The sequence below is a fragment of the Python bivittatus genome, unplaced genomic scaffold (assembly GCF_059951505.1).
Source record: "Python bivittatus isolate LINGU-HERP-01145 unplaced genomic scaffold, Pbiv_v1 ctg000120_np1212, whole genome shotgun sequence".
In the NCBI taxonomy this organism is placed as follows: domain Eukaryota; kingdom Metazoa; phylum Chordata; class Lepidosauria; order Squamata; family Pythonidae; genus Python; species Python bivittatus.
The window spans coordinates 8,019,783-8,046,474 of NW_028277037.1; the positions used below are offsets into that span (position 1 = coordinate 8,019,783).

Here is a 26,692-nt window from a genome sequence, read left to right on the forward strand (position 1 = left end):
ATTTCTCTGTAGCTGTAGGTAACCCATTTCTGTTCTCAATATTTTAAAATAGCATCTCATTGCAAAACGAACTGAGCTAATATTATCTACCACTTTTCTATGTCTAATCCATTTTGTTGCACTCTACCACACAGTGCCATCCAATATTAAATCATTTTGTCCTTAAGGTTTGCATGATTTCAAAATGTAGGATTAGCTTAACGCTTATTATATCAGATCCTGACCTGTGTTTATGCCTCCGTGGTGACGTCTCTATTCTTTATGTAATATAGCCTAAACCAGTGTTTTTTCAACCTTGGCACCTTTAAGCTGTGTGGACTCCAACTCCCAGAATTCTGGGAATTCAACATACAAACCATTGGGGAAGGTTGGCAGTGCCTCCTCATCTAGCAGAATCGGTGTCAAAAGAGAACCCCAACATACAAACAGCAACTCTATGTTCTTGGGTTCAATTTCCTCAACTTCCTCCATGTTCTTTGGGATCCGTTTCAACCTGTTCCTTCCTGTCCAAACCCTCACAGACCCCAAGCCCTGAGATGGGACTTTGGCAGCGTCCCCAGTGCTGCCTGAAGTTGCAGTGAAAAGCTGGCATCAGTGATGTATGGACGATACACTTTTCCCTGAGCAGTATCTGAGTACTGGGCTAGGGGAGAAGACAGGTTTCTATAACTCTGCATCATCTGGGTTGTAGCAGAATTCGTCCTGCTTCTCTGCACGGCCTTCTGTGTTCCTCAGACCTGCTCCAGAATCTTCATATATGACCAACAATCACGCATCTGAGCAGGTCAGTAGATGCACACTTCGCACCTACTGCACGTGGCACATGGAGCGACGTTCTGGCTGTGTAATGCGCATAATTCAGATAGAAGGCAATATCACCCCACACAGATCCTCTTATGCCATTGTCTGACCCCCTGGAAAGGAAGCTACTGCTTTTCTGAAAGAAAAGTTTTTGCTTTAGGGAAATGGGACTTTGTGGGCTGAGTTTATTTTTGGTAGCCTGGGAAAGAAAACAGGTAATTGATGATAGGATGCTCTGGATATCAAAGGCAGCCATGTGCACACCCTACTCTACTTCCATTCACATGTAAGTGTTGGATGTGCTGTGATGATGGTAAATGCAAAGTCAAGTCATTGGGCTTGGAGAGGGCCATTGATATGTTCCTGTGACTTGCTCAGAGTGCCTTTAACAATGCTGTGAGTCTTCACCTTCAAAGGACAAGCAACAGGACAACAGAGCATGCACGTTCCCTCCCTAAAAGGCTCAACCACGTAGTGTTTTCCAAAAGATTGCTATCCTGGTTTGGCTTAATTGAATGGTTAAGCACTGGCTGTTTAAAGAACAAAGGCTAACCTTAAAGTCATATTTGATTGACTTGTTGAGCTCTCTGTGCAACCTCTTGTCAAAGGCCATTTAACAATTCAGAGGCTCTCTGCTGTTGAACTTTTCAGTATTTGTTCATTATTCTCATCCCCCCCCCCCCCCGTTTACTGTTGGTGTGCTTCATGACGCATTTTGCTTCAAAGGTGTTTGAACTTGATTTGGCCTAGGCTGCTACAGGTTTGTTGGCCCAGATCACTTCAAGTCTAAAAAGACTGGTTTTGCTGAGCAAGATGGTTCATGACTGACCCGTTCATGACGGCTATATTTTAATTCCATGCTGCTCTATTTTTGGGGAACTACATGCTATGGAGCACACACCCCACCACCCTGCACAGAACCTCTTCTCCCGTGCAGTAGCTATTATTAAGAATCAGCAAAATCTATTGTTCGTGGATGGAACATGCTGAGAAACACCGTAATGACTAAGCCAGCCCTTTTGGGGTATTCTGCTAATTTTCAGGAAATAAAATTTCCAGAACAAAAGTGATCTTCATTGTTTCCAGTAACAGGAACACCTGAAACATTCCTAGTTTTGTTCCATTTGAATACAGTTCATTTGGAACAATGAAAGAGGTCTAGGGTAAAGACAGAGTTGCGGCCACTTTCTGAACCCGCCTCCCCCTTGCAGGTACCCCTGCAAGTGGGGCTGTGTTGTCCCGCTCTTGGAACAAAATGCATTTTCCATTTCATTAACCTTAATAAATAATATGTTTCAAAAAGGGGAAAAAAAGGATTCTTAATTATACAGGAGGTTAGCCCTAAAATGCCACCACGGAAAAAGTTGCTATTCAACTTACACATGCTGTATTCTGCTTAAATTTTATATAGAGATGGAAGTAGAAGGATCCAACGGATTTTGATTTTCACCATTTAGGTAGCAAGTTAGGTGGAAGTTTTGCTGTGGCTTAGAGAAAAACCTTCTACTCTGAGGTAATGTAGGGGGGCAAGGCCTAATGGGAGTTATTTAAAAGTTGCTCTGTTGTGCACTCCTTTGGAACAACTAGAATTAAAAACATGGGCAGGTAAATAAGACATAATGACCACAGTTTGGGCCATAAAAAAATTGATTACATTAGCAATAGGAAAAAGGAGGGGAAAAGGCCGTGTAAAGCAAAGTTAACCATCAGTGAAATTTCAAGATTTATCTTCTGACGTTTATTTAGAAGTTTAACTTTTGACTCATATTTGAAAGAAACGTTTGGTTATAAAAAGCAACAGGGCTTCACCGTAAGCAGGTGGTTGATAGAATATATTGTCCTAAAAGCAGACAAACACACAAAAAGTCAAGATGTATGTTGCAAATATATCAGAATTATTACCTGTATATTCACAGTGCATTCTAAGTCTAGCAATTCACAAATACTGCAAAAGGCTACTTCCCTTAAATATAACATGGGAAAACAGGCAGGATATGGGAGTTATATATCCTTTGTACAACATCGCTAAGAAGCAACTCTGCTAAAGGGTGGGGGGGAACTGAATGGCTCAAATTCTATTTCTAGAAACCTGTATATGCTAGATAACCAATGAAGTTTGTAAACTGATGCTAAATGAAACTGCTTTTGATGGACAAGCCTTCTGCTACCAACATTACAGGCTTGGACCAGGATTGCAGATACAAAGAAATGTTTGTGAACAGCCTTTAATAGATATACCAATATTCTCTGGTTTAAATGCACGGAAGAAAAGCCTGTTTGTTTAACAATAATACTCTAGCACAGGGCAACAGCAGTTTGGCAACATTAGTGGAAAGGCAGGGGGAAAAAACCCCGGATGCTTAAGGCCTATAACGTACAGTCGGAGGAATTAAAGCCTGTGATCAATTCCCCCACTAAAAGTGTTTATTTTCGGGTGCATCGTAGTAGAAGTATCGCAACCCTGTATATACCTACCTGAGAGGAAGCACTATTGAAATGAAGCTGCATAGGACATCCAGCTGCATTCTAGTGAACAAAACAGATTGTCCCTCTGCAACCATCTGCTGGAAAACAGGACACACATTGCTATGCTTGTTCGCTGATCCCGCATCGCTCTGGAAACGGTCTCAAGAAACCAATTTCCTCAGGAGTCGAGCGATGTGAGATTTTTGGAACAGTATTTTTGTGACTTAGTTAAAAACGCGTCAGAGCATAGAAAATATAACAAATACAATCCCGTACCTTGGGAAATGTCATTTCTCCATTTCTTCTCTTCAAGACTACTTATGGTGAGCTTGTAGTAACTAAACTTAGCTAACTTGAGTTGTAAAAAGTGAATTTGGGCCTGTTAACCTGGGTGCTAGGGTTTGTTTTCTCTTCCCTAGTCTAGCTGCATTATGTATTGTCTTTTGTTCATTCCCAGCTAACTTTAAATATACCTTACTTAAGATTAGCATTGGGTCAGTACAGTAACTTTCTCAATGTGAAAATGATCTATTACTCTTGAGTCATCATAATAATTTAAAAAATAGAGCTAAAGAGCTCATGGTTCAAAAAGAAACTGTTACAAAACCATAGGCTCATGCTTGTCTTAGTAGTCATCAGATGAAAAACCAATGATTTCTGCACTGAAAATCTGGAAATGCAGTTGACATTTTCTAGTGAGAGGAGCAATCATTCTCTCTCTCTCACACACACACACACACACACTGCTCCATTCAACAATCATCCCAATTCTTGCCAGGAATACACTGTGTTAAAAAGAAATAACAAAGTGCATTAATATTTTCCTGACCTGTTACTCAACCACAACCACAAAAACTGCAACACATATGCACCAAAATAGACAAGCCTTCAGGTTCTCTACAAATGTTTGCGTTTATCCCATGTTTCCATCAACAACTTTTGAATCCAGTGGAAAGGTACGACGTTTGAAAGGATTAAGGCTTCGAAGTCCTCAAACCGAGGGCTGGCAAGGAGCAGGCTGTTGTGGTGCAGACTCAGATACCCGTACGAGTGGCTAGTCTTAGGCTCTGTCTAATCTGTGCAAATTAAATAAATGTCTACAGGAGCCCTTGGAAGTTCACGTAGGTCCATATAGTTTATGATGTAGGAGTTCAGCTCAGTGCATTTAAAGATAGGAGGAAGAGAGACCTGTCAGCTGACTGGTGAGGACAGCATCATGAATACTTGGAAAGAACAAGTCTCTTAGGGCTGCTTTCTCAAAAAAGTGCAGTCTAGCGAGGTTGTCCATAACAGACCCTAATGGGAAAAAAAGAAAAAAGATCTTCCAGCCGTATATAAGGTATAAGGAGTCAGGTATTGATTTAAGAGTCCCTATAGTGCTACCCAGCCTTAATCTACAAATGAAACTACATCAAAGAACGACTATGTGGTAAGACAGTGTGTCATTTCAAATCATTGTAATTCCTGTACACAGAAGACGGCCACATAGTACAGTTCTCACAAACAAGAGCAAGAACGATTCTGTTCCCCCAGGAGGTGCTGATGGTTATTTCTGTAAGAGGAAGCCTTCTTTGGCTCATGAACTTGACATGTTTGTGGATGAGCTCCTGTTCGGCACTAGGCTAAAGCACTGGGAATAAGATTAATTTTTGGCCAAAGCATCTGCTTATTTAAAACCATAAAGTATGCCTCTCTCTCTTTCTCTCTCTCTTTTGCATATATTTTTAACTTTAGTCCAATACTGATTTTTTTCTCTTTAAAACAGGTTTGTTTTCTCACAGCTTCCACGTTTCCAAAGTATTTGTGTAAGACACACATTTATAAGTAGAAATGGACACATCTACTCATATAATCCTAGTTCTGCAAGGAATCACACATCTTTCTTGGTCTGTTATAGGAGCTCACTTGGTGTGTTAAAGAATGTGCCACCCATCATATTGGCTAGGTAGGAATTTAAGTCTAGCATTTTTGGAAGACATCAAGTTGGGGAAGACTAGAAAGAACATTAATGTCCTAATGACTGTAGGAAAGTTAAACCCACCCTTCCTCTCCAACTTACCATTGCAGGCAGTTATATAGACTGAAATACCAATTTCTTGATATTCTTTTATAATCTGCAACAGTGAAGGAAAATAACTTTCAGTTAATATTTGTGGGCCTATCAAAGCTCATTGCACAATAGCTACAAATTTGCTATAAAATTCCCTCTTAAAGTTGATTTCCAGTCATCTTAGAAACATTCAGAAGAAATAAGAGGAAATGCAAGCAGTCTTTCTTATCCCTGTGCCCTCCAGATGTGGTTAAAGATAAGGGAACAACAACATCTGTTGGGGAGACCCCAAAAAAAGATACTGAACAAATACAGTCATAAGCACTTTTGTGTAATCCCATTGGGAACAAATGGGAACTGTGCAAGAGGTCTTCCTACAGTGAAGTATCTTAACTTAGCTCATCTCTCCTCTGTGTACATGAAATAGCACAAAATTAAGCAGATACTTTATTGTCAGAAAGAGTGATCAAAACTGGTAGTACATACTGATTGAAGGGTTTTTGCTCCAACTGAATCCACAAAGTTCACTGGTGAAAAATCCAGAATGATTGATTGAATGTTGATCCCTGGTATCATAAAACGTTCTAGTTCATCCGCAGATAAATCCTGGGGAGTTGCTTCTGCCGCTGAGAATTTTCCATTAAGCGACACTTCATCTTGCAAGACTTCATGTTTCACACCATGCTCCACGTCATTCGTCTTGGGTGGAAGACAATTAAATACCAATCTTAAGTACAAAGAGTAGAGTTTTGGGCAAACATGTACATCTATTTACAGGAGAAAATGTCATCTTCTTTTTCTTTTTTTCTGATTATACAGTGGGGCAAAAAAGTATTTAGTCAGCCACCAATTGTGCAAGTTCTCCCACTTAAAAAGATAAGAGAGCCTGTAATTTTCATCATAGGTATACCTCAACTATGAGAGACAAAATGGGGGAAAAAATCCAGAAAATCATATTGTCTGATTTTTAAAGAATTACACATTGTCTGATTTTTAAAGAATTACTGGCTGTAATTAAAAGGAATAATATCTAAGCAAAGAGTGTTACTCAATTGCTGTCTATTACACTTCTCAACTTCATTTTTCCAGTTAAAAAACCCTCTTACTGACAGTGGGGAACTGAGAATACCATCCCCATTGGAATGCAATGCTTTATATAAGAGAAGATTATTCAGCAGACGTCCAAGTCCTGACTTGAATTTCAGAGGCTTCTACGGCAGCACAAGAAAACTGAACAGTCGTCTAGCATACTGGCCATCCAGCAGCTCTTTCAGAATGGATGCACTGTATTTCCAGCAGCAACCTAGCTGTGGCATTTTGGACTAGTTCCAAATTCTGGATCAACCTTAAGAGGAGTCTCACATATAACACATTGTAATAATGTAATCCTGAGATTACGTAGCGGCAATGGAGAAGACCATTGTTACTTCGAGGAGCTTAGGTGACGTATTTTGATTTCTTCTGCACATGTTAAGAAAGTTCACTCTGAGCCATAATAATGTTTAGCTGGCTTGTTTTTCACGTTTACATAGAAATGGGGGGGGGGAACCCTCAGTATTGTTTAGGTTAAGCACTAGCTTATCTGTATAGATCTCAGATCCTGAGAACTATCTGGTCAAGGTCACTCTCACAGCTCCTGACTCCAAAGAAACAGAGTCATGGGATTGCAGTGCCAGACTTCGATAAAAATCCCTGGCATTGCCCCTGGAGTCTTGGAGCGTGGACACCGGCCTTAGGACTATGAGCTGCTTTTTTTTTTTTTTTAATTTATTTCAAATTTGTCACTGCCCATCTCACTACAGAGCAACTCTAAACCATCTTGGAGTCTCTCTGCTGTCGCCTTATGGTAGCTCCCAACAGTAAAGGAAGAGTTTTATCATCTTGCTTGGTATGTTATGCTTTTATACTATGCTCTTGTATTCCTGTTTACATCTGTTTGCTAGACTTAACAATAAAGCTTAAAATCTCTTCACCTGCTGGTGTGTTCATTGTCTCTGGATCTGAAAGAACTAAAAGGACCATTTGTCTTGCACCTGGCCAGCGCGTTGGCAATTGGCAAAACATATTACTAATGACTGGATCAATGTAGCTAGTCTATATCTGAGTAGGAACAGCCATAGCTGCTAAATCAGTTGGAGATGGAACTAATTCCTTGCCAAGAAAGCAACTGGCTCCAGGAACATCTCAGATTAGACATCTGTTGCTTTAGAGGAACCGAGTTTCCTCCCAGCCACTTGAATTCCTGGAATCCCTTCTCAAAATCAATTCTTCCTTCCTTCCTCACACTGATTAAGTGAAAAGATGGACATTAACCTTAACCCTTGTTCACGTGAAACATGAGAAAATACTTCTGGGGTGGGAAGGGAGGGCTGCCCACATTTCTTTGTTTGCTTCCTCTTCATTTTTTTAAAAGGGAAATGAATGTATTAAACCTTGAGGAGCCTTAACATTTCTAATTTGTCTTCTTTTCCTTAAAAAAGAAGAACCCAGAATCACACCACCAAATATTCACATTACGGGGCTGAAATTTGGTGGTTTCATGAAGAACGTTTCATTAGCACCGTGTAACGAAGCTTTAAAAGGGGCAGAGCTTCAGTCAGGCTTTACAGAGACCAAACTGACTTTTTGGATCTTCCTCTGGATGCCCAGCCCTGGGTTGAAGGAAACCTTGGCTATTACCACTGATCTCAGTCAAGGTGTATAAAATGAAGCAAATGTCTTAGCAAATGAACACAAGCCACAGTCTGTATTCACCACTACACGCCTTACCTACCAGCTTCAAAACTGTTTTCTTCTTTTGCTCATCCAGGCGCTTTAGTTCCTTTGCATGTCTTTTCTGTGCTTTAACTTTTGCTGCCAATATTTTGCAGGGATCGACACCAGTCTACCCCCCCCCCAAAAAAAAAAGGCAAATCTCATGAAACTTTATCTTATCTGGCACAGAAGCAAGATAACCTTCACTGATAGGCTGCTGTCCTTATACATATGGGATGCTATCCTTCTTTACACCTGTTTTCCCAAAAGTTGCCCCTTAATGAATAGCTTTAATTTAATACAGCTGTTAATGGCTTTACTGAATTAAAGCTATTAATGAAGTTAATTCACTTGCTAAGTTTATCACTGACTTCCATCGCAAAGGGTCATTTTAGCGGGACTGTGATTTAGAACAGCAAAGAGGTTTTGGATATTCTAGTAAATTGACTCTTTTCTCAGTTCAAACATCACTGGTCACACAGTAATACTTTTGAATACATTTCAGGAAAGTTGGATGTAACATTTTAGTGTGGTAACCCCACTCTCCCCATTAAATATATTTAGATGGGTAGATGTGCCAACAGGGACAAGCAAGATAATTTTTAAGCATCGCATATTAGATTCTACATATGCAAGGCATGAGGAAGAAAACCACACGTAGAAACACATGCTTAGACATGATGGTCATTAAGAGCTCATCCCCCAATTATTCTTAGCTCTGGCCAAAAGAAGAAGCTCTGCTAATTTAGCTAAATACAGTATGGGTGGAACCTGATGAACCTACTGTTGGATTGTACCATTTAAAACTGCAGGTAAAGACATGAAACGTTGACGTTATCACCATCATCACCTCTGCCCCATTAAAAAAACAAACCAACCAGCCTCTGTACAAGTATAAAACTAGCATCTTAAATAGAAATGGTAGTCTCCTCAACTCTGGGCATTATAAGATTTTTTTTTAGATTGCGAATAACACTACCTGTTACTGTCTCCCCCTGAAGCCTGAAATTCTAGAGCCCAGCAAAAATACATTTCATGAGTTTACTTGTACAATTTGGCTATGAAAATTTACAGTGGATTAAATAACAGAAAGAAGGACGTCTCTTTACCTTTTTCTTCAATGCACTGGTATACAGTTCACTGTTGGCAAAATAGAGTGGTGCATTTGCCTGGAATATTTTAATTCCAGGGCATTCTTTTACCTAAAGCATGGTGGAATTAAAGCAAGCAGTAAGTACTCTGATATGTTTCTGTTGTATTAAATTCATTAGAACTTGGAAGAACAGCTACTTGTCTACCCCACAAAAGTAAGTGATGCCACCATCAAGAAACTTACTAGATGCAGGTCAGATTAGGGTTTCTATGGGACTATTTTTCTTGACACAAAAGTTGTGTGTGTGTTTCCGTGTCTGTGGGAGAGGGGGAAGTGGGAAGGATGGAACTCCCATTTCAAAAAAAAATTATGATTTTTACAGTCCTTAAACACTGTGACTTTTGCTCTACCGGTAAAACATATTTCCTTTCCACTCTCCCTTAATTCTGGCAAACAAACATACTGTTATAAATGTTGCCTTCATGGATTGTTTACGCTCCAAACTTGCAGTAAGATCTCTCTCTCTCTCTTTTTTTTGGCAGACCACTAAACTATGTTCTATTTGTTGGAATCATTTTCCCAACTCAAGCAGGCTTGTTTCATCTTCATCATTCTAATAAAGTCCAACACCTTCCACATCTGTAGTAAACAGAATTAGCAGGCAGGAACCCAACAGCCGGGTTTGTGAGATGGAAACAGCTGTCATGTGGGGATGATGTCGCCTCATTTTACATGGAGAAGGGTCTGTCTGATCCTTGCCACCCTGCATGCAGAATGGTGTATTCTAAGAGCACTTTTTAACTAAAGAATATGCTAAAAATACTTTAAAAAGATGTACATATAAAAAAAGAGCATGATTTTATAACCTCAGAAAGTCAGTAGGCTAACTTTGCCTTTTGCTCCATAGTACTCAGGATTACCCCAAGTCTACATTTTGTTTCACCCCGGACCTGCTTACATGAGCCTTAAAACCTGACTCTATTCCCAAGTCCAGGGTTAAAATGGATTGCAGCCTCCTTGTAGGATACCATTGTTTAAATGATTGCTGATCAGGAGTTCTCTTGGATGATACTGTATAATCTCTGTTTTTATTGTGTTCTGTTCTTACAGTTTGTAAGCCACCCAGAGTCATACAGAGTTGTACAGACTGGGGTGGGGCTGATAAATCTAATAAATAAATAAGTAGATGGGATGTAAGAATTGTCCTCCCATGCCCAATTCCAGATGGAGCACGTCAGCTTTCCAGACATCCCCACTTAAAAATCTCTCTGCAAATGAAAACTAATGTTTAAAAATCTTTGCTCTAGTGCAGTGTTTCTCAACCTTGGCAGCTTGAAGATGTGTGGTTCCCCTTGCTGGCTGGGGAATTCTGGGAGTTGAAGTCCACACATCTTCAAGTTGCCACGGTTGAGAAACATTGCTCTAATAGTCCTCTACTTGCAAGGAAAGCAGAAGAACAGCTGGAAATTGGATTTCCCTCCCCTACCATCCTTTCTAAAACTTCATCATTCAACTTCATATTTTCCTGTCCTGAAGACTAGGCCTGATGCATCCTAGAAATTACAGGATAGGAAAATGAAATAAGAGTCCCCATCGACATGCATGACTACCATCTGAAACCAGATAAACGTGCCCAGGTAATGCTTTGGATGTGACCTCTCAAAGTGTTTTGGAGGACACGGCAGCACCAATGTATCAAATGTTAAAGCAGCATTGTCTTTTTCTGGGATGAGGCTGCTTTCAGAAGTGGAAGCAGATACTACATCTATGGGCCTGTGCCTTCTAATCTACTTTTTGAGATGAAATCCAAAGTATGGATCAGCCTTCCTGACCTGGAAACCTTCAGACCTCCTTCTGAACAAGCCTACCAGTTTTGGTTGCTCTTCTTCCTAGCTGCAGTTCAACCCAACCATTCTACTGAGGATTCCTGCAAGTACCTTTTCTTTCATGAACCTGGACTGGTAAGACTAGAGTTCAATACTTCTAAGGGAGATTCACTATGGGATCCTATTGTCCCCCCCCCCCCCATTCTTAACTGAACAGATTAATTTTCTTTGCTTTCATGAGTTCCTAATCTCCTTACCTCTTCATATGCTTCCACATCACAATAAATATCTGTGTTATGAATCTGGCCAAGGATTCTATATTGGGGGCTGTCGAGAAAAATTACAGAAATATAATGTGTTAGTTGGTCTAGATTTATAACCATTCCTGTTAGAGAAGTCATAGAATTATGTGTACTAGAGCCTGGCAAAATTCTCAGAAACCAAACAATCAAACTGTCCCTTCACTGAATGGTCCAACGTTTATGACCATTGTCATTGTTCTACTGCCTTGAACCTGTCTCACTGATCAAGAGGTAAAATAAGCAAAGCTACTGCTAACAAAACAAGTAGTGATATAATTAAGCCTTTACAAATAATCTACCATGCAAGAAATGGATCCAGAACCAAAAAAAAAGCAAGTACATGAATTTAGAGCAACAAAACCCCATGAAGACATTATTTGGGTCATAATTTCAAATGTACTTTGAATATATTTTGGAGCAAGAGTTCTGTTTCCACCTCCCATCCACAGCATCTCCTTATCCTACCTGACTTTGATTTTTTTAAAGACTATTTTCAGGGTTATAAAACCTGGGGAAAGCTGAAAGCCAACCTCAACCTCTAGCATCGACGTCATTTTCCAGGCTAAATAAAGATGTGCCATCCGAGTTGCACAGACCTTGTTGGAAAGGAAAATGGTGGGCAGCCAGAGCTCAGGGCTTGATTTAAAAGCATGCCTACCTGACCCCCCCAAAAAGAATAAAGGTAAGTCATGGGGCTGGAGAGCATCCTGGAAGACAAGACGTCCTTTGGGGGGCAATTGTACCAGGTTGCCTTCTACTGATTTGCTGTTTTGTGACTTTTAGAGCCCGAAAATGATTTTAAAATTTCAAATGTGTCCACTGCACCCCCAGCCCCACCCTCATCGTCTCTTTTGCTACAAAGCCTCAATCTTATGATGTGATTATCTGGCTACCGTGCATGGACTAATGTCTGCAATTATGTTTTCTGCTTAATCAGAGAAAATTTAGCAAAAATTCCAATAATTACGTGACCAGTATTAATCATATCAGATTTAAAAGCTATCAGTGTACGTATGTACTTTTTAATTATCTAAAGGAATCCGATATAAAAAATGCTTCTGGATCTTTTATTACTCTTAATCTTGTTGGCTGATGACCGCAATAACGTTTGATTGATATTACTATATTAAATTAGCTTTTATAGTTTTATTGTAGCCTCAGATGCCTTTTCAAGACCTTTGCACCTGTGTCAAAGCTTTCCCTTTTTGAGGGGGGGGAAAGGTCTCCTCATAACATATTGACTATTAGCTTAAGGCTGGAAGGTATTCAATTTACTACTCTTGATCAAATCATCAACATGCAGATCAAGTGTCCTAGGTAGCTATCTTGTTAAAGTACGCCACTCCTTTCTATAAAATATTCCAGAAACATCAACGTGCAATTCTCCCCATTTGCAATTTTTCCATTGGGACCAAGCTTTCAGCCTCCAAGTGCCCTGATTGAGCTGCAGCTGGTGGGATTACTGTATAGATATCATGGTTAGTTAGAATAGAAGCTTTGTTGAATAAGAAGCCACGGACATGCAGGGCTACCACCTTCAACTAGAACTGACCCGTCTGGCAAAAATTGCTGATAGCCCCTCCTACCACAAAATTAGAAAGCCTGATGCTAGGAGGAGATGTTTTTTGTTGTGGACTCTGTTTTAGGGAATAGCCTTCCACAGGAGGTTCAGATTGCCCTGACTCTGCTGGCCCTCTGGAAATTGATCAAAATGGAGCTCTTCCAATTAATAAATTAAGACAATTCCATCGAAGGGCTCATGGTTGCTCGGATACCGAGTAGTAAATGCGCATATGGCTGGTAGAGATCTGTGATTCTAGCAGAAGCAACTAGATGTGGAAGCATGTATTGTTGTATAAGTGCTACAGGGGCATATTCAATCATGTATATTAAAATACACCATCAGGCCTTTCTAGTTGGATCAGAGAGAAACTACACTGAACAACTCATAAGCCATCTTGGTTGGACCAGCCGGAGCTGAGATGTCGCCATTTCTAGGAAGAAACGATATCTTTGAGCATGCCTGTTTCCAGCCTAGAGCTCCTAGGTGCCTCCTAAGATAAACGTTTCTAGGAAGAAAATGTGCCTTTGAAACTGTTAGGAGTGAACACCTGCTAGAAAACATCCTCCCCTCACTATCTCTGCAAGTAGATCTTGCTAATGGCATGTGTCAATCCAACTCAGAAAAAGACAAAAAGAATTCCTGCACAAGCACATGCGTACACATGCTAGGAGGGACACAGAAAGAGAGAGAAACATGTGGAGACATGTAACAGTTACTTCTCCTAGAACTTATCTGCTTATCTGGGTAAGACGTACATGTGTACTGATGTGGGATTAAAGTCGCATCCACCTAAGAAACAGGTGGAACTTCAATCGCAGCATCCTGGCCACTCTGTTGACTTTTTTGACCATATCTTATGGACATCCCTGCTGTGAGGGTAACCCACAGAATAACCTGCGCCTTGAGGGAATACAAGGGCTCTGGTGTGGGTGGGTGTTATTGCTGGCCTTTCAACCTGACAATCACAGAGACACTGGGGGGGATGGTGGTTCAAAAACATCAAGATGGCAGCCACAACACCACGACTGAAGTCCCAAACTGCAGATCTAATCACATGATCATAGCTGCCATCTTAATTTTTTTTTTTTTTACACCCCCCTCCAGCCAACACCCCTGGATCATCACCAACCTCTGGTAGGAAACCACACTGAAAGCAGAAAAACATAAAGAAGTGTATTGGGTTTTTTTTACTTCTACCACCAAGAACTTTGTTTTAAAAGTTAACTTTACCTTTGAGTCCTGTATACAATGGTAATTATTGCAAAAGTGATCGATGTGAGTAAGCCGTAGTCTAGTCCCAGAAAAACAGAAGCTAGAAAAGCTACGATCCAAATTGCCTAAAAAGACAAAGAAATGAAACACCCAATCAGCAACATACAGTCACTGCTTTTCAACACGACGATCTGGGCTTCACATCCTTAGGTGGTAGAATTAATAAACTGCATCTCCATTTCCACACGAGGCAACTACACTGAATAAGCCAACTAGAAGCAGGCTTCCAATTTTCTGAAATTTATTTCCCTAAAACAAAGCACGACTCCTTCCCTGATCCTGCCACACTAAGCCAAAAAAACTCAACCACAAACCACGTGAGGATTCTCACAGGCCCTGGAGCTTCACTCTTCTTGAATTGCTTGATTCTCACATTGCGGCTTTTCCCTGTGCAACACAACGATGGCGGAGGAATGCTGCACTGCTGCATCTAATTAAAAATAGCTGAGAAAAGCTGAAGAAAAATGCTGATGGGCATTAAATCACTCACCAGTTCAATCCTGCTGGTTCTCCAAAAGTGGGCAATATCTCCAAATTGTTTGAACATGCCTTTCAGATTGACCATTACAATTGCTGCCAGCACAGTCTAGGAATATAATTTGAGAACAGTATGATTTTCCTCTGAATTCATTTAAAACCGTGCTGCTTGAGAAACATTCCAGGCATCTATCTATAGGCATGTATTTTTAAAAGAAAATTCAAAACATAACAAGAATAGACGTTTAGGTAAACAACAATACTTTGATCTTCCGGGCACACGTTTCTCAGAAACTAATGAGATGTTTTTATGATAATTGCCAGCAATATGTTTTGGCTGTCTACAGCTGGCAGTGTTCCTAGTTTTTCTCTTTTAAAAGTTAGCCTAAAACTTACTCTTCCTGCTCTCTAAGATCTGATGAGAACAATACAATAAATATATTCATTGTAATTAAGGATATTCAGAAAGAATTTTAGAAAAAGCCGGTGGTATTTAAGGAGAGTCACCAGAGAAAAGGATACAAGATAAAATATCCAATAATTATCCAAGATGTGGGTAATCAAGCTCTGAGACTACCAAGCAGAAAAAAAGCTATGCTTAACAGACACAGATATTATGGTTTAAACAACTGGAGTTTTAATTCTGCTGATTTAGACATATGGAGATCACTTACCTGTGGCAAGGGTGCAAAGAGGTAACCAATGGCAATAATAACCAAGAAAACCATGATTGAGGACAGAGTACCCGCAATCTGTACAAAACACAGATAAACATTTTGAGTAAGAATAAGGACTAGGATGTATCAGCTTCTCAGATGAACTTTTGCTAATAAACCTGACAATTTTAAGTATTAATCCCATATAGTATAGATCTGCTGGGCTGGAAAAGTTGGGTGCTATAGTTTCAATACATCTGTTGGACACCAAGTTTGGAGAGCAGTTACAGACATTCTGCTGGGAATAAATGTTAAGAACCAGGGGGAATTATCTTGGAGCTCTCACTAAAAGATTTCAGTGGAAGTTACCCAACATAATGTGGATAAGAGGATACCCTTTAATGGGCCAACTAGGTACCCTATCTTACTTTCCTTGACAAAAGGGAAAGATATCAGATAAAAATAGATATTCTTCATACCTGAGTCTTTCCTCCAGTGCCTTCCTGAACAAGACTCCGAGACATTGAGCAAGTGACAGCAAAAGTCTGGAAAAAGGATCCTGTGGAATTACAGATACCTAATGCAATAAGTTCCTGGGATAACATAAAGGGGAAGAGAAGAGAACTTATAACAAATACTGTTAAAGAGAATCACATATGGTAGCATTATAGATGAATATTGATTACTAAATAAGAAACCATTTTACAACTGGAGGAAAACAGACATTCAGTGGCATCCATGGGGTGGGTCAAAAAGGCAAAATGGAGGTCACAACCTTTTGGGGCAGGATTTCAGTCATTGGCCATGACCACTATCCTACCTCTTCTGATACCTCCTGTGGATCCCTCTACACACATTTACTTATTCTCAATAGTGGCAAAATTCCTAAATGACAATTCAAAATGGTTATAAAGCTGAAAGGTCTGCAACACATTGTGAACAACCTTCCACGTACAGTTCCTCCTCTACCAACAGTCTAATGAATGGACCATTGAACAAATCAACCCAAATCAATTCTCACTCGATGCACCAGGCTCAAATTATCCTAAACTTTGGACTCATTATGCAAAGACTTAGCTCTCTGGAGAAGGCTCTAATGCTGGGAAAGGTGGAAGGAAAGAGAAAAGGACAACCAGCAGCAAGGTGGACAGACTCAGTTATAGTGGTGAGGACTGCACTGTTGGGAGTCCTGAAAGAACAGGTTAGGGATAGATTGTCTTAGAGAAACCTATCTATGTGATTGCTAGGAATCGAAAACAACTTGATGGAACATAATCAATGAATCAATGATGAAATGGGATGTGTAGTGTAACCAGAACTATCTAGTGAACATCCCCTCTTGCTAACTCACAGGATTCACTAGGATGAGTCAAAACAACACCCTACTGGGAAAACACATTATTGGTTGCAGTCTTTTATCCAGATCACAAGTAGCAAACACTAGGTCGCAATTACATTACCTGATTTCCATCAACTGTATAGCCATGCTTAAGAGCAAAGATTTTAGCCATTGAGATAGTCATGGAAAACCCAACAAGAGCTATAGCAACTGCATCGACAAACACTCTTGAGATGAGGCTGACATCAGGTATTCGGGGAGAGGATAATCTATAAGCAGTGATGAGAAAAAAAATCAGTTATATTAAATTTTGAGGCCCTAAGAATATACCTTCCTTATACCTTAACCCTTATCCTTACCCACTGGGAATGTTCCCAACAACATCAACGTCATACGTCTTGGAAAGACTCATTCCAGATGAAACTCCAGTACCAATGACCACCTTAAAAACACACAAAACAAAAAAATCATAGTTCAAATAGAACTTCCAAAGAAAAGTTGGGAAAGGGAACTGTTTTTACCTTTATCTGCAGAATGAACATTTCAATTATGGTTTAAGACCTACCACAATGATCTCCATTGGAATAGGAACCACCAACTTCTTCTTAAAGCGATCATTGATTTCTTTGCCACTCAGCAACAGCACTATGCAAATGAGTCCAACAACTAAAGTGGCCAAGTTGGTTTTGGTGATATTAGAAAACACAGCAATCAAACTCTGCAAGACAATACAGTATAGAAAGATAACCAATTAGGTCTACAGGATTACTATTAGGGTTATCCAATGCTTTGGATGCGATCCAGAGACCTGTCTGTGGCTTGGGAAAGCAATGACATGTTTTGGGGACTGCAACAGGAGCAATCTGATGCCTTCCAGAGGGTTATGATGACCACAACTCCCACATCCCTTTGCCATTGACTGTGTTGTCCAAAGCAAGCAGGAAGCAAAGGGCTAAACAACTGAAGTCTACCAGGTTGCCTATTCCCATCAGCCAGGAACAGCCTAATACATGAAGCATCCTTTTATAAACATACTTACATAAAGAACAGAGAGGGGACCACTGAATCGTTTGATATTAATTCCAAGCAGATACTTCAACTGAGACGTAAACACGTGTACAGCTGCTGCAGTTGTGAATCCACGTACCAGAGGCTCCGTGAGATAAATGGCTACAAATCCAAAACGTAGGAATCCTAAACACAACTAATAGGAAGAAAACCCACATTCTAGGAACAGTCATTGTCATCAGTTTTGGTTTTTAAATAACTGCAAAGGTACAGGCTCCCCCCCCCCTTTCCTTGCAAGAAAATAGGCAGATGTTTTCAGTCATAGGGTACAAGAAGCTATATGAAAATATTTGATTAATGAGAATCCTGGCCAAGAGATGCCTCTGCATATATATATATATATATATATATATATATATATATATATATATGTTCTTCTCTATGACTTTTTCCAAGTGGTATATTGTGAAATGTAAACAACTCTGTCCAATTTAAACTGAAAATTAAGTTTTATTGGAATAAAATGCCAGGTTAGCTTAGCAGACAGTTTCTGGTTCCATAACAAAAGCAAAGTACGTCTGCAATATAGTTGGGCCACACTTGCTCATACTCTAGATCAGTGTCTCATACCTCCTGCCTGAAACACAAAAACACTGATGGAAGCTATTCAGCCTAATACTGAATTGCAAAAGAGACCAAGAAAATCAGATTTTGACTGAGCTGAAAGAAATAGCTAAATCTGCTTCTGAATCCAGCTGTTACACCCTTTACCTGTATAATTCCTGACAGCAAGGTGACCGCCACCGCTACTTTCACCCGCATGGCATCTCTGGCATCTGTACTGTTGGTAGAGTTGGTGTCTGTCATGTCAAACAGCTCATCAGGTACTTCTCTGACTGCCACTCCCCCAATCATCAAGCTGATCACAGCAAACGTTCCTGCAGGAGGATTCCGTTAGGGGAAGAGATGCGTATTGCCAACACCATCAAGGAATGTGAAAGAAACCTTGATAGTTTTGTTGTATTAGAGAGAGAGGAAAAACCCACAGTGCAATTCCAGACATGCATATTAAGCAGAGACTTTCCACCTCTCCTTCCAAAATACAGCCAACTCACATTGGATAGTGACATAGTGAAAGCAACCAAGAGTAGACTTCCTTTTGTTTTTCTGATGCACCATTCAACTTCAAAATGGCTCTGGGATAACCTTGAGCCTCTTCAGCAAATAAAGGGCCTTTGGACTCAACATATCCAAGACCACTTCTATCCCATCTTCAGAAGTCCCTATTTCAGGGTTTACAGCTGGTGTAAGGTTGATGGTTGGTCCAACTACACCTGAACTTAAAGAGCTTCCAAGAGAGATACACATGCTTGTCTACAGAACTAGCAAAGCAGAAGCTCTATCTCACCTAACTCCATGGCACTGGATAGCTATTATTCACCATCATCCCTGAAATAGATAATTATACACATGTGCCCAGGCACAGGAACACAAAGAGTAACTAATATATAGGTCATTTTGATTCCCTAAACAGAGTAAGGAAGAAGAACTGCTGCTTTGGTTATTGCACTCTACAGTCTCCCTTGATGAATAATGTTTTAGGGTAAATAAAATACAGGAAAAAACCAGCACTTCTTGTTATTTTATTTTGGATAATGCGTACCAGAGTTTTCTGGGTCATTTATTACTTTGTTACTTTAAATAACAACATGTAGTATGAGCAATACCAGTCTTATGTACTTTTTTTTTTTGAGCGTTCATAATCTTTTGCCTAGTCCCATAATGCATTTCACAGGAATTTGTAAATCATTTCCATTTTGCAGGAAAGATCTGAAAAAAATGGGAGCATGTCGAAGGCAATCTAGTGAATTGGTTGTAGAGGCAAGACTGGGGATAGAAACTTAACAAATCCCTGCTAAATCTTCTGACTCACAGAAAAATTGCTAAAGTAGCGTCTATCAAGTCAACTCAGCTCCTGGTGACTTTACACACATTCAGGTAGGTTTCTTGGCAATAATATGGAAATGGTTTGCCACCACCTTCCTTCTTCCAGAATGTTCATTCAGCTTCCTACCCTCGTTCCTGGTGAACTTCCATCCAAGACCTTGACTATCCAAGTATAGTCAAGGTCAACCAGGGGCAACAGTCACCTACCTGGGATACATTATTTGACTGCTGCGCTTATTTTCACATACAGAAAAGTAGATATTGGTACTAAAGCATGCTTGCTAAGGATATAGTTAAAGGATGTTGAGATTTAAACATCAGGTAGTAATTTCCACATACAAGATTCATGATAAGATACAGATAACTTTGACTTGGTGTAACAAAGGTGGTCCCCTTTAAAAAAATAGAATGGGTCCCACCCAACTCTATTTTCAAGATCACAGTCATCAACTAAATCCATTGATACATTAAAAGATATACCTATTGATATATGTCTGGAAGTTCCAAAAAAAGTATACAGAAAGACTGGATAAAATGAAGAATACAGGCCAAACACTGGAGGGACTGCAGCCAGCGATGCATATGCTAATCCTGGGAGAAAAATTAAAGAAGAAAAAAGAAAGCGTAGATGAGAAGCACATAAGATCCCAACCAAATTATTTGAATAAGTGGCCAATGAAGAATAGTTAAACGGTTGTAATCACTGAAGCAATGAGCATGAAACTGAGCAAACTCAGGGAGGCAGCGAAGGACAGGAAGGCCTGGCGTGATGTGGTTCACATGGTCACGAAGAGTTGGACACGGCTTAACGACTGAACAACAAAAAGCTGCTCTTGTAAACATTCTCTCAGTCCCTCAATTTCTCCAAATCTTGGTAGATTTTGGACAGAAAAAATAGAAGGATTTTGCAGACTAATCTATACAACGGTCAAAGGTCAGTTGCTGAAATCATTACATACAAAAATGATGTGCACTGTTTCTTAAACAGGAATGGGAAATCTTCTGTTGGACTACAATTCCTATCAACCCTTGGGAGACAATGGGAATTGTAGCCCAGCATATATCCATGCAAATTATGAAAGCAAATCTGCAGTGGGTCACAAAAAATCTCTCATGAGGTTGAAGATTTTTTTTTCCAAAGGTACAATTTTACGAACCTTGAGGGAGCTGCATGACCCCCGTGCTGATCCCTGAGATCACATCTCCCAGCAAATATTCTTTCACAGGATAGTGAGGAAGCCATCTTAAAATAGGGAAAAAGCTGTAGAGAACCGATTTGGCTTTCTTGGAAGAACAGCTGAAAACATCAAAAGCAAAAACATATTGTCAGCCGAAAGAAACTAACAAGATGTCTTGGGCCAAAAGAAAAATCCATTATAGAAAATATATTAGCCTTACCACTGGAAGCAGATAAAATGTTTTGAATAAGCTAAGCATGGGTTTTATAAAAGAACCCCAGGCATATTTATTTAGGTGTAAATCCAATTAAATAAAAGCATATTTACTCCCAGGTTTACTGCCATCTGCATGATCATTCACATATGGGAGCAAAATTCCAATTTCTGCCATTACAGTGAAAATATACTAGTATTAATACAAAGTCAATGCGTAGGGGGGTCAAAAAAGCCAAGATGGCAGCTGCACCCACGTGATCAAAGGTGCCATCTTGATTTTTTTTCATCATCCATGCTGAATTAATATCCTAATAAATTAATGTAATTATACATTGCTAGCATTATACTGGGAAGTGCAGAGAATTATTTCCTTCCTCAGTTTTCCACAGCGACAACCTTTGCTGGATTAGGCTACTCTCTGTGAAAGGCAAGATAGGATCCAAGGAATTGCCAGCTGATTAATTTAGTGAGACCAAGGAGATTTCACATCTTACCGAAGAACACGTGCTATCTTTTGACCAAGAGGCTGGGGTGTTTTGTCCTTTGTATGCAGCTGCTCTTGTAGGATTCCTTGACTATATACTTGTCTCTCCACACAGTACATGCGTGATGACGTGGGGCATCTTTCATATTCTCCAACATGTTCCATAGTACATATTCAATGAACAGAGGACAGGAGAGATGTTCCTTGAGGTTGCTACCAAAGTACACTTGTATAAAAAGATTAGCAAGAAGTGTCCCTTTTTAATAAGGAAAACTACAAAAGGAAGTTTCCAGATCTGGTGCTATGCCACTCTTCTCTCGAGCAAAAGTACTGAAAGAAAGATGACCAGGAAAAAGGAAATTAGCAAATCAAAACATGATTTCACCTTCTCATCACTCTTTCAGAGGCATTGCCCCATGGTTGATTCTACCGTCAGAAAGAGTAAGGCGGCTGCCTCTACCAGCAGATATTTGGGGAGGGGGAAGGGGGAACAATCTGGCAGCAATCTACCCCAACCCACCTCACTGTTATTTTGAATCTCCTCTATGTACACCACTATTATGCCACATACAGGGCTGCCGCAACCTGGTATACAAATTGTGCACCGCGCAAGGATGCCATATGGGGGGGGGGGGGCAAGTTAAAAAAATATTTTCACAATTCAGGTGCAACAGTGGTCGCTGAACCCCTTGCTTGGAGAAGGATTCCTGGTGTCCCAATCCTTTATGCACACAGATGCAAGCCTGAGCCTCTGCATGTTTTACTGAGAAGTAAACCGTAAACATTCAGCAAGCAAGCGAGGACCCCACTGGACTGCTGCTCCTCCTCTTTCTCCCATGTTCAAAGGAACAAAACCAGTTTTCCCAACTTGGACACTCCACACCTGTTGATCTACACCACTTCATATACCTTTGCTTTAAGGCAGTGTTTCTCAACCATGGCAGCTTTATGATGGGTGGACTTCAACTCCCAGAATTCCCCAGCCAGCATGGCTGCCTGGGGAATTCTGGGAGTTGAAGTCCACCCATCATAAAGTTGCCAAAGTTGAGGAACACTGACATACAGGTAGGATACATATTAGCATGCTCAGAGCACCCCCAGATTTGTAGAAGGCCAAGGACAATATTTAAAGAGTTGGGAGAGGAGAAAATATGGGAAGTAACTTGCCCACTGCCCACAAAAACTAAGAAAACAATCCTGTGAGGATTCAACATACTTAAAGGAGTACAAGAAGAAAAAAAAAAGAAAATTGGGAATGGAGAATCATGGTACAAGCCATGATTGGTTGACTTACTTCCAGGATGGAGGTCTTATTCTTCACCTCTATTTAGTTTTCAGTTTCAACCAAGGAAGATGACCACCAGTGCTAGGGACTACCTATTGCTGAATCTCCTTCCTTCCTATCAAGCTCGCAAGGATCTTGGCTAACCTGGTCCTTCCCTGGTCTTCACCTGGGCATCCCAAATAAACTACCTCAGTGCCAGTCTTTCAGCTTTCTTTTCGCTAGTCCCCCAAACATTTAGATACTTCTGGGAGGAGTGGCATAATTTATTTATTCATTCATTCATTCATTCATTCCATTTGTGCGGCTGCCCATCTCACCAGGTGACTCTGAGTGGTGAACACGATTTAAAAAATAAAAACAACTGTAGCCATACAAAAATTAACACACATGGTTTTTCATGCAGAAGATCTCAAGGTCAACTCTGGCACCGCCAGCTGAGATTGAGAAGACTCCTGCCAGAAGCCCCCAAACACTGCTGCCTGTCACACAACTTGGGCTACCTGTACCAACAGGTTGACAATCAACAGTAGCTTCCTGCGATGCTGTGGGACATACAGATCCCAGGAGAGGGATAACGCCAATTGCCAGAAGCAGATATGGAAAGCTCAGCCATGTTTGGCAGCAACGGGATTGAACTCCTTCTTTGAAAGGGAGAACGAATTTTAACGAGAGGACTGCTAGGCATCCTTCCAGTAAGCTTTTTTTTTAATTTAGATTTTTAGACAAACGTAAAGCTGCTTTGAATGTCAACTTCTCTGTATGCCAAAAGGAAAACATGAACGATGAAAAGCTGCTCTTACAAAAACTCAATGCATTGCAGAAACCCAGAATGGCAGCAATAGAGTTGCCGCACTTTTCCTTATCCGTCAGATAAAGGCTCTTAAACCCTTCCAATAAAAGCAAGCTTTGAAAGGATTTACTGCTGCTATCGATCAACAAGCGGGAGACAAATAGACTCTCCTGTAGAGTAACAGCATCAGCTAGGTTCTGCTCAAGTTCAGCACCAGCTCTCCAAACAGAGAACAAAACAGGGTTGGTTTTAATATCCGTCTGTTAGACTCCTAGAACAAATGGTGAATATTTCATCAGTGGGAGCTATCATGGTGTTGATGCTGCCCTGGCTGGACATGGAAGAGCAGCTGCAAGTTTGAAGGGGAAAGGGAAACCAGTGCAGGACTCCTTAGACCTCTGACTGATTGCCTTGGGAGAATCTCCTGTTTCTATATGCTTTGCCTATAAGCAAAGATCAACGTTGTGTCTGATAGCTAGTGACTTTGTGGCTCATTATTTTGTTGCAGGAATAGAAAAATGGCTTGTGGTTTCCTTCTTCCAGAATGTCTCTTCAACGTCTGCTCTGGCCAAACCACTGGGACTTCCTTTAATTTTCCAAGGCCAGGAAATTGATTGTCATCTGCCTAGGCTGTGTTATTTGACTGCTGTGATTAAAATAACTACATTTCTCCTACAGGAAAATGAACAGTGGCATTAAGGTATCTCCTGGCTGAGGGTAGACTTAAATCAGCATAGAAGATGTTGAGATTTAAATGAGAGACTATAATTTCCACATGGAGGCTTGTGTGTTGCTCATATTACAGGACAGGTGCAGAGGATTTTGATGTGAAATGTGGAAAGGAGCATGGAGCTCCTTTTAGAGATCTTCTGGTCTTCTCCCTTTCCACTACTAACCAGGCCTAATTTTCCTTAGTTCTGAGCCTCAACAAGGTTGGCCAATGAGATCTCCCAGGCTTAGAACGGACAGTTTGGCTTCCTTTAGACAAGAGACCAGTTGAAATGTATTGTCTATGATAAATATATGTATCTGGGTGCTTTTGAGTCAGTCTTGACTCCTTCCAAGGGCTGAGAAACAGGACTGGCCCAAAGTCATCCAGCTGGCTTCATGCCTCAGGTGGGACTAGAACTCATGTTCTCCTGTTTCTAGCTCAGTGCCTTTTAACCATTACACCAAACTTGTTCTCATTATAAAGACAGCGTACTGCAGGTTGTAAAGACACAATAGTGCTCCCTTGTCTAAAGGAAACCAGACTGGCAGATCTCATTGATCAAAGGAGTGGGAAATACATAACAGTATAAAACAGCCTTTCCCAACCAAGTACTCCCCAGGTGTATTGGCTACACTGGCTGAATATTCTGGGAATTGTAGCCCTAACACATGGACGGTGGGAGAGTGCCAAAGGAGAAACGGCTGACAGAAACACAGTCCTTTGCAATTAAATGCAGCCACGCTCCAGGAAAGTTCACATTTTTCATTTCCTGCAGGAAGTTGTTGGATCCATGTGTTAGAACAAGTGGAAGTCAATAAAAGTATTGCCCAAGGGACAACATTCAGAGTTAGCAATGTTGACAATGGCTTCTGGTTTCGTAACATAAAAGTTCTTCCAGCAGGCTGGTTGAACTAGTCTGGTGTTCTTTCTCTTTCACCTTACAGCCAGGACAAAACCAGTTTCGGCTTAGATGGATTGCAAACTTACATCCAAGTCACTGCTTTGATAGCTCTACGTTAGGCACCCACTGTGTGTCTGTATGGCCTGTCTGCACATTATCTCATAGACAAGCAACCTTTGATACTGTGGTTTCCTCCTCCATAGCCCTGTCCTGTTTATTTCACAGAAGAAATGTCCTGTCCCAGCTACTACTGTGCCTCCATATGCAGAGATGGGCTGTAGGTTGTCCTATTAAAGGCATGTTGATGTAGCTGGGACCTCTCATGTTAATCACCCCAGTGTTAGCTCAAGTTAGCAAACTCTTGTTTTCCATGGGCAGGAAATTCCAATTATTTATTTTAAAATGTAACTTTCATGGCCCATTTCATGAATGCTGTTAGGGTCTTACTGTGCATCCTGCACTCAAATCAAGCTAATGAACTAGAGGTGTATTCTCACACCACCACCACCCTTCTACTAGTTTTCTTTCAGCAGACTCCTAAACATACCTACAAGTACTGATTGTTTTTTCATCTCACGTAAACCTAAAATGGAGTTTGGAGATTGCCTGCTGGATTAACATTTTGCAGTAAGACATGGTTTGTTTTAACGGTAGTTTGTCATAGTTCATTGATTGACAAACGGATTGATTTGACCTATATACCTCCTTTCTGTGACGTCGTTCTTGCCCAGATTGGAACACTCAAGTACTTATACACAGACTAAGATACTCCAGAAAAATATGCATCTATGTGAATAAAATAGAGGGTCTCTGCATTCAGACATATCAGTAATTTCTACTCAAGGAAAACTGGTTATGTAAAAAGATTGAAAAGGAAGGTATTAAATAAAAAAGGGGATAGGATAGGTAGACCCCAGTTTAAGAACGACTTCCGTTCCCACAGTCTGTCCTTAAGTTGAATTTGTACATAAGGTGGAACAGTATTATTGTATAATGCTGTAAAAGTATATTGTGTAATGAATTCGAATCACTGTGTATTTAACTCAAATGCTGCTACAATAGGCTCCGTTCTTAACTACAGGTCGTCCTTAAACTGGGCATTCTTAACCCAGGGACTACTTACATACACTACAAATTAAGGCAAACCCTTCAGGGATTATGCATTACTATTTCATATGTATTGGGGTGTTATTGTTATTTTATGTTTTTAACTGCTGTTCACTGCCCAGAATCACAACACTGAGATGGGAAGCCATATAAATTGAAACAAATAAATAAGTAAGATCAATTTCAACAGAAGTGCTGCAAACCATAATTTTGAGTTACTTCATCTCCTTGCGTGGACCCCAAAATGCTTAGACATTTGATCTTATTTCAGATAAATCCTCAATTGCAAGTCCTTTCTTTTCCTCCAAAGAAATAACTTACTAACTTCTACAGAGAACACAGCTGAGATGGAAGACAAACGTACCCTACTTTAGACTGAATTTACTCGTTGTCCAGGTTTTATCCCTCTAAAGTCTTTGACAGTACAGGTGAAGAAGGAGAGAAGGCTTCTGATTGAAAAATGA

General features: G+C 40.4%; 1 protein-coding gene across 4 annotated transcripts in view; it reads right to left on the minus strand.

Moving 5' to 3' along the window:
• Window positions 1-2,505: 2,505 nt before the first annotated feature.
• The window catches only part of SLC26A5 (solute carrier family 26 member 5), a 28,937-nt gene continuing 4,750 nt past the window's right edge, over window positions 2,506-26,692 (minus strand). Inside the window, exons 2-21 of one of the 4 annotated variants that reach the window (XR_015795117.1) lie at window positions 21,444-21,763; window positions 20,713-20,852; window positions 20,036-20,146; window positions 18,380-18,546; window positions 17,640-17,804; window positions 17,166-17,318; window positions 16,960-17,042; window positions 16,722-16,869; window positions 15,741-15,854; window positions 15,280-15,357; window positions 14,619-14,714; window positions 14,087-14,193; window positions 11,248-11,317; window positions 9,181-9,273; window positions 8,091-8,201; window positions 5,804-6,016; window positions 5,327-5,381; window positions 4,456-4,563; window positions 3,277-3,362; window positions 2,509-2,641 (exon numbers count right to left, since the gene is read on the minus strand). Coding sequence is in view for 2 of the 4 variants with exons in the window: in XM_088134959.1 (XP_087991085.1) it covers window positions 3,328-3,362; window positions 4,456-4,563; window positions 5,327-5,381; window positions 5,804-6,016; window positions 8,091-8,201; window positions 9,181-9,273; window positions 11,248-11,317; window positions 14,087-14,193; window positions 14,619-14,714; window positions 15,280-15,357; window positions 15,741-15,854; window positions 16,722-16,869; window positions 16,960-17,042; window positions 17,166-17,318; window positions 17,640-17,804; window positions 18,380-18,546; window positions 20,036-20,146; window positions 20,713-20,852; window positions 21,444-21,598 (2,202 nt within the window). In the remaining 2 variants the exon portion in view is untranslated. Of the gene's footprint in view, window positions 4,564-5,326; window positions 5,382-5,803; window positions 6,017-8,090; window positions 8,202-9,180; window positions 9,274-11,247; window positions 11,318-14,086; window positions 14,194-14,618; window positions 14,715-15,279; window positions 15,358-15,740; window positions 15,855-16,721; window positions 16,870-16,959; window positions 17,043-17,165; window positions 17,319-17,639; window positions 17,805-18,379; window positions 18,547-20,035; window positions 20,147-20,712; window positions 20,853-21,443; window positions 21,764-26,692 lie in introns of all 4 variants that reach the window. The other 3 variants (XM_088134959.1, XR_015795118.1, XM_088134960.1) reach the window with 3 other exon arrangements.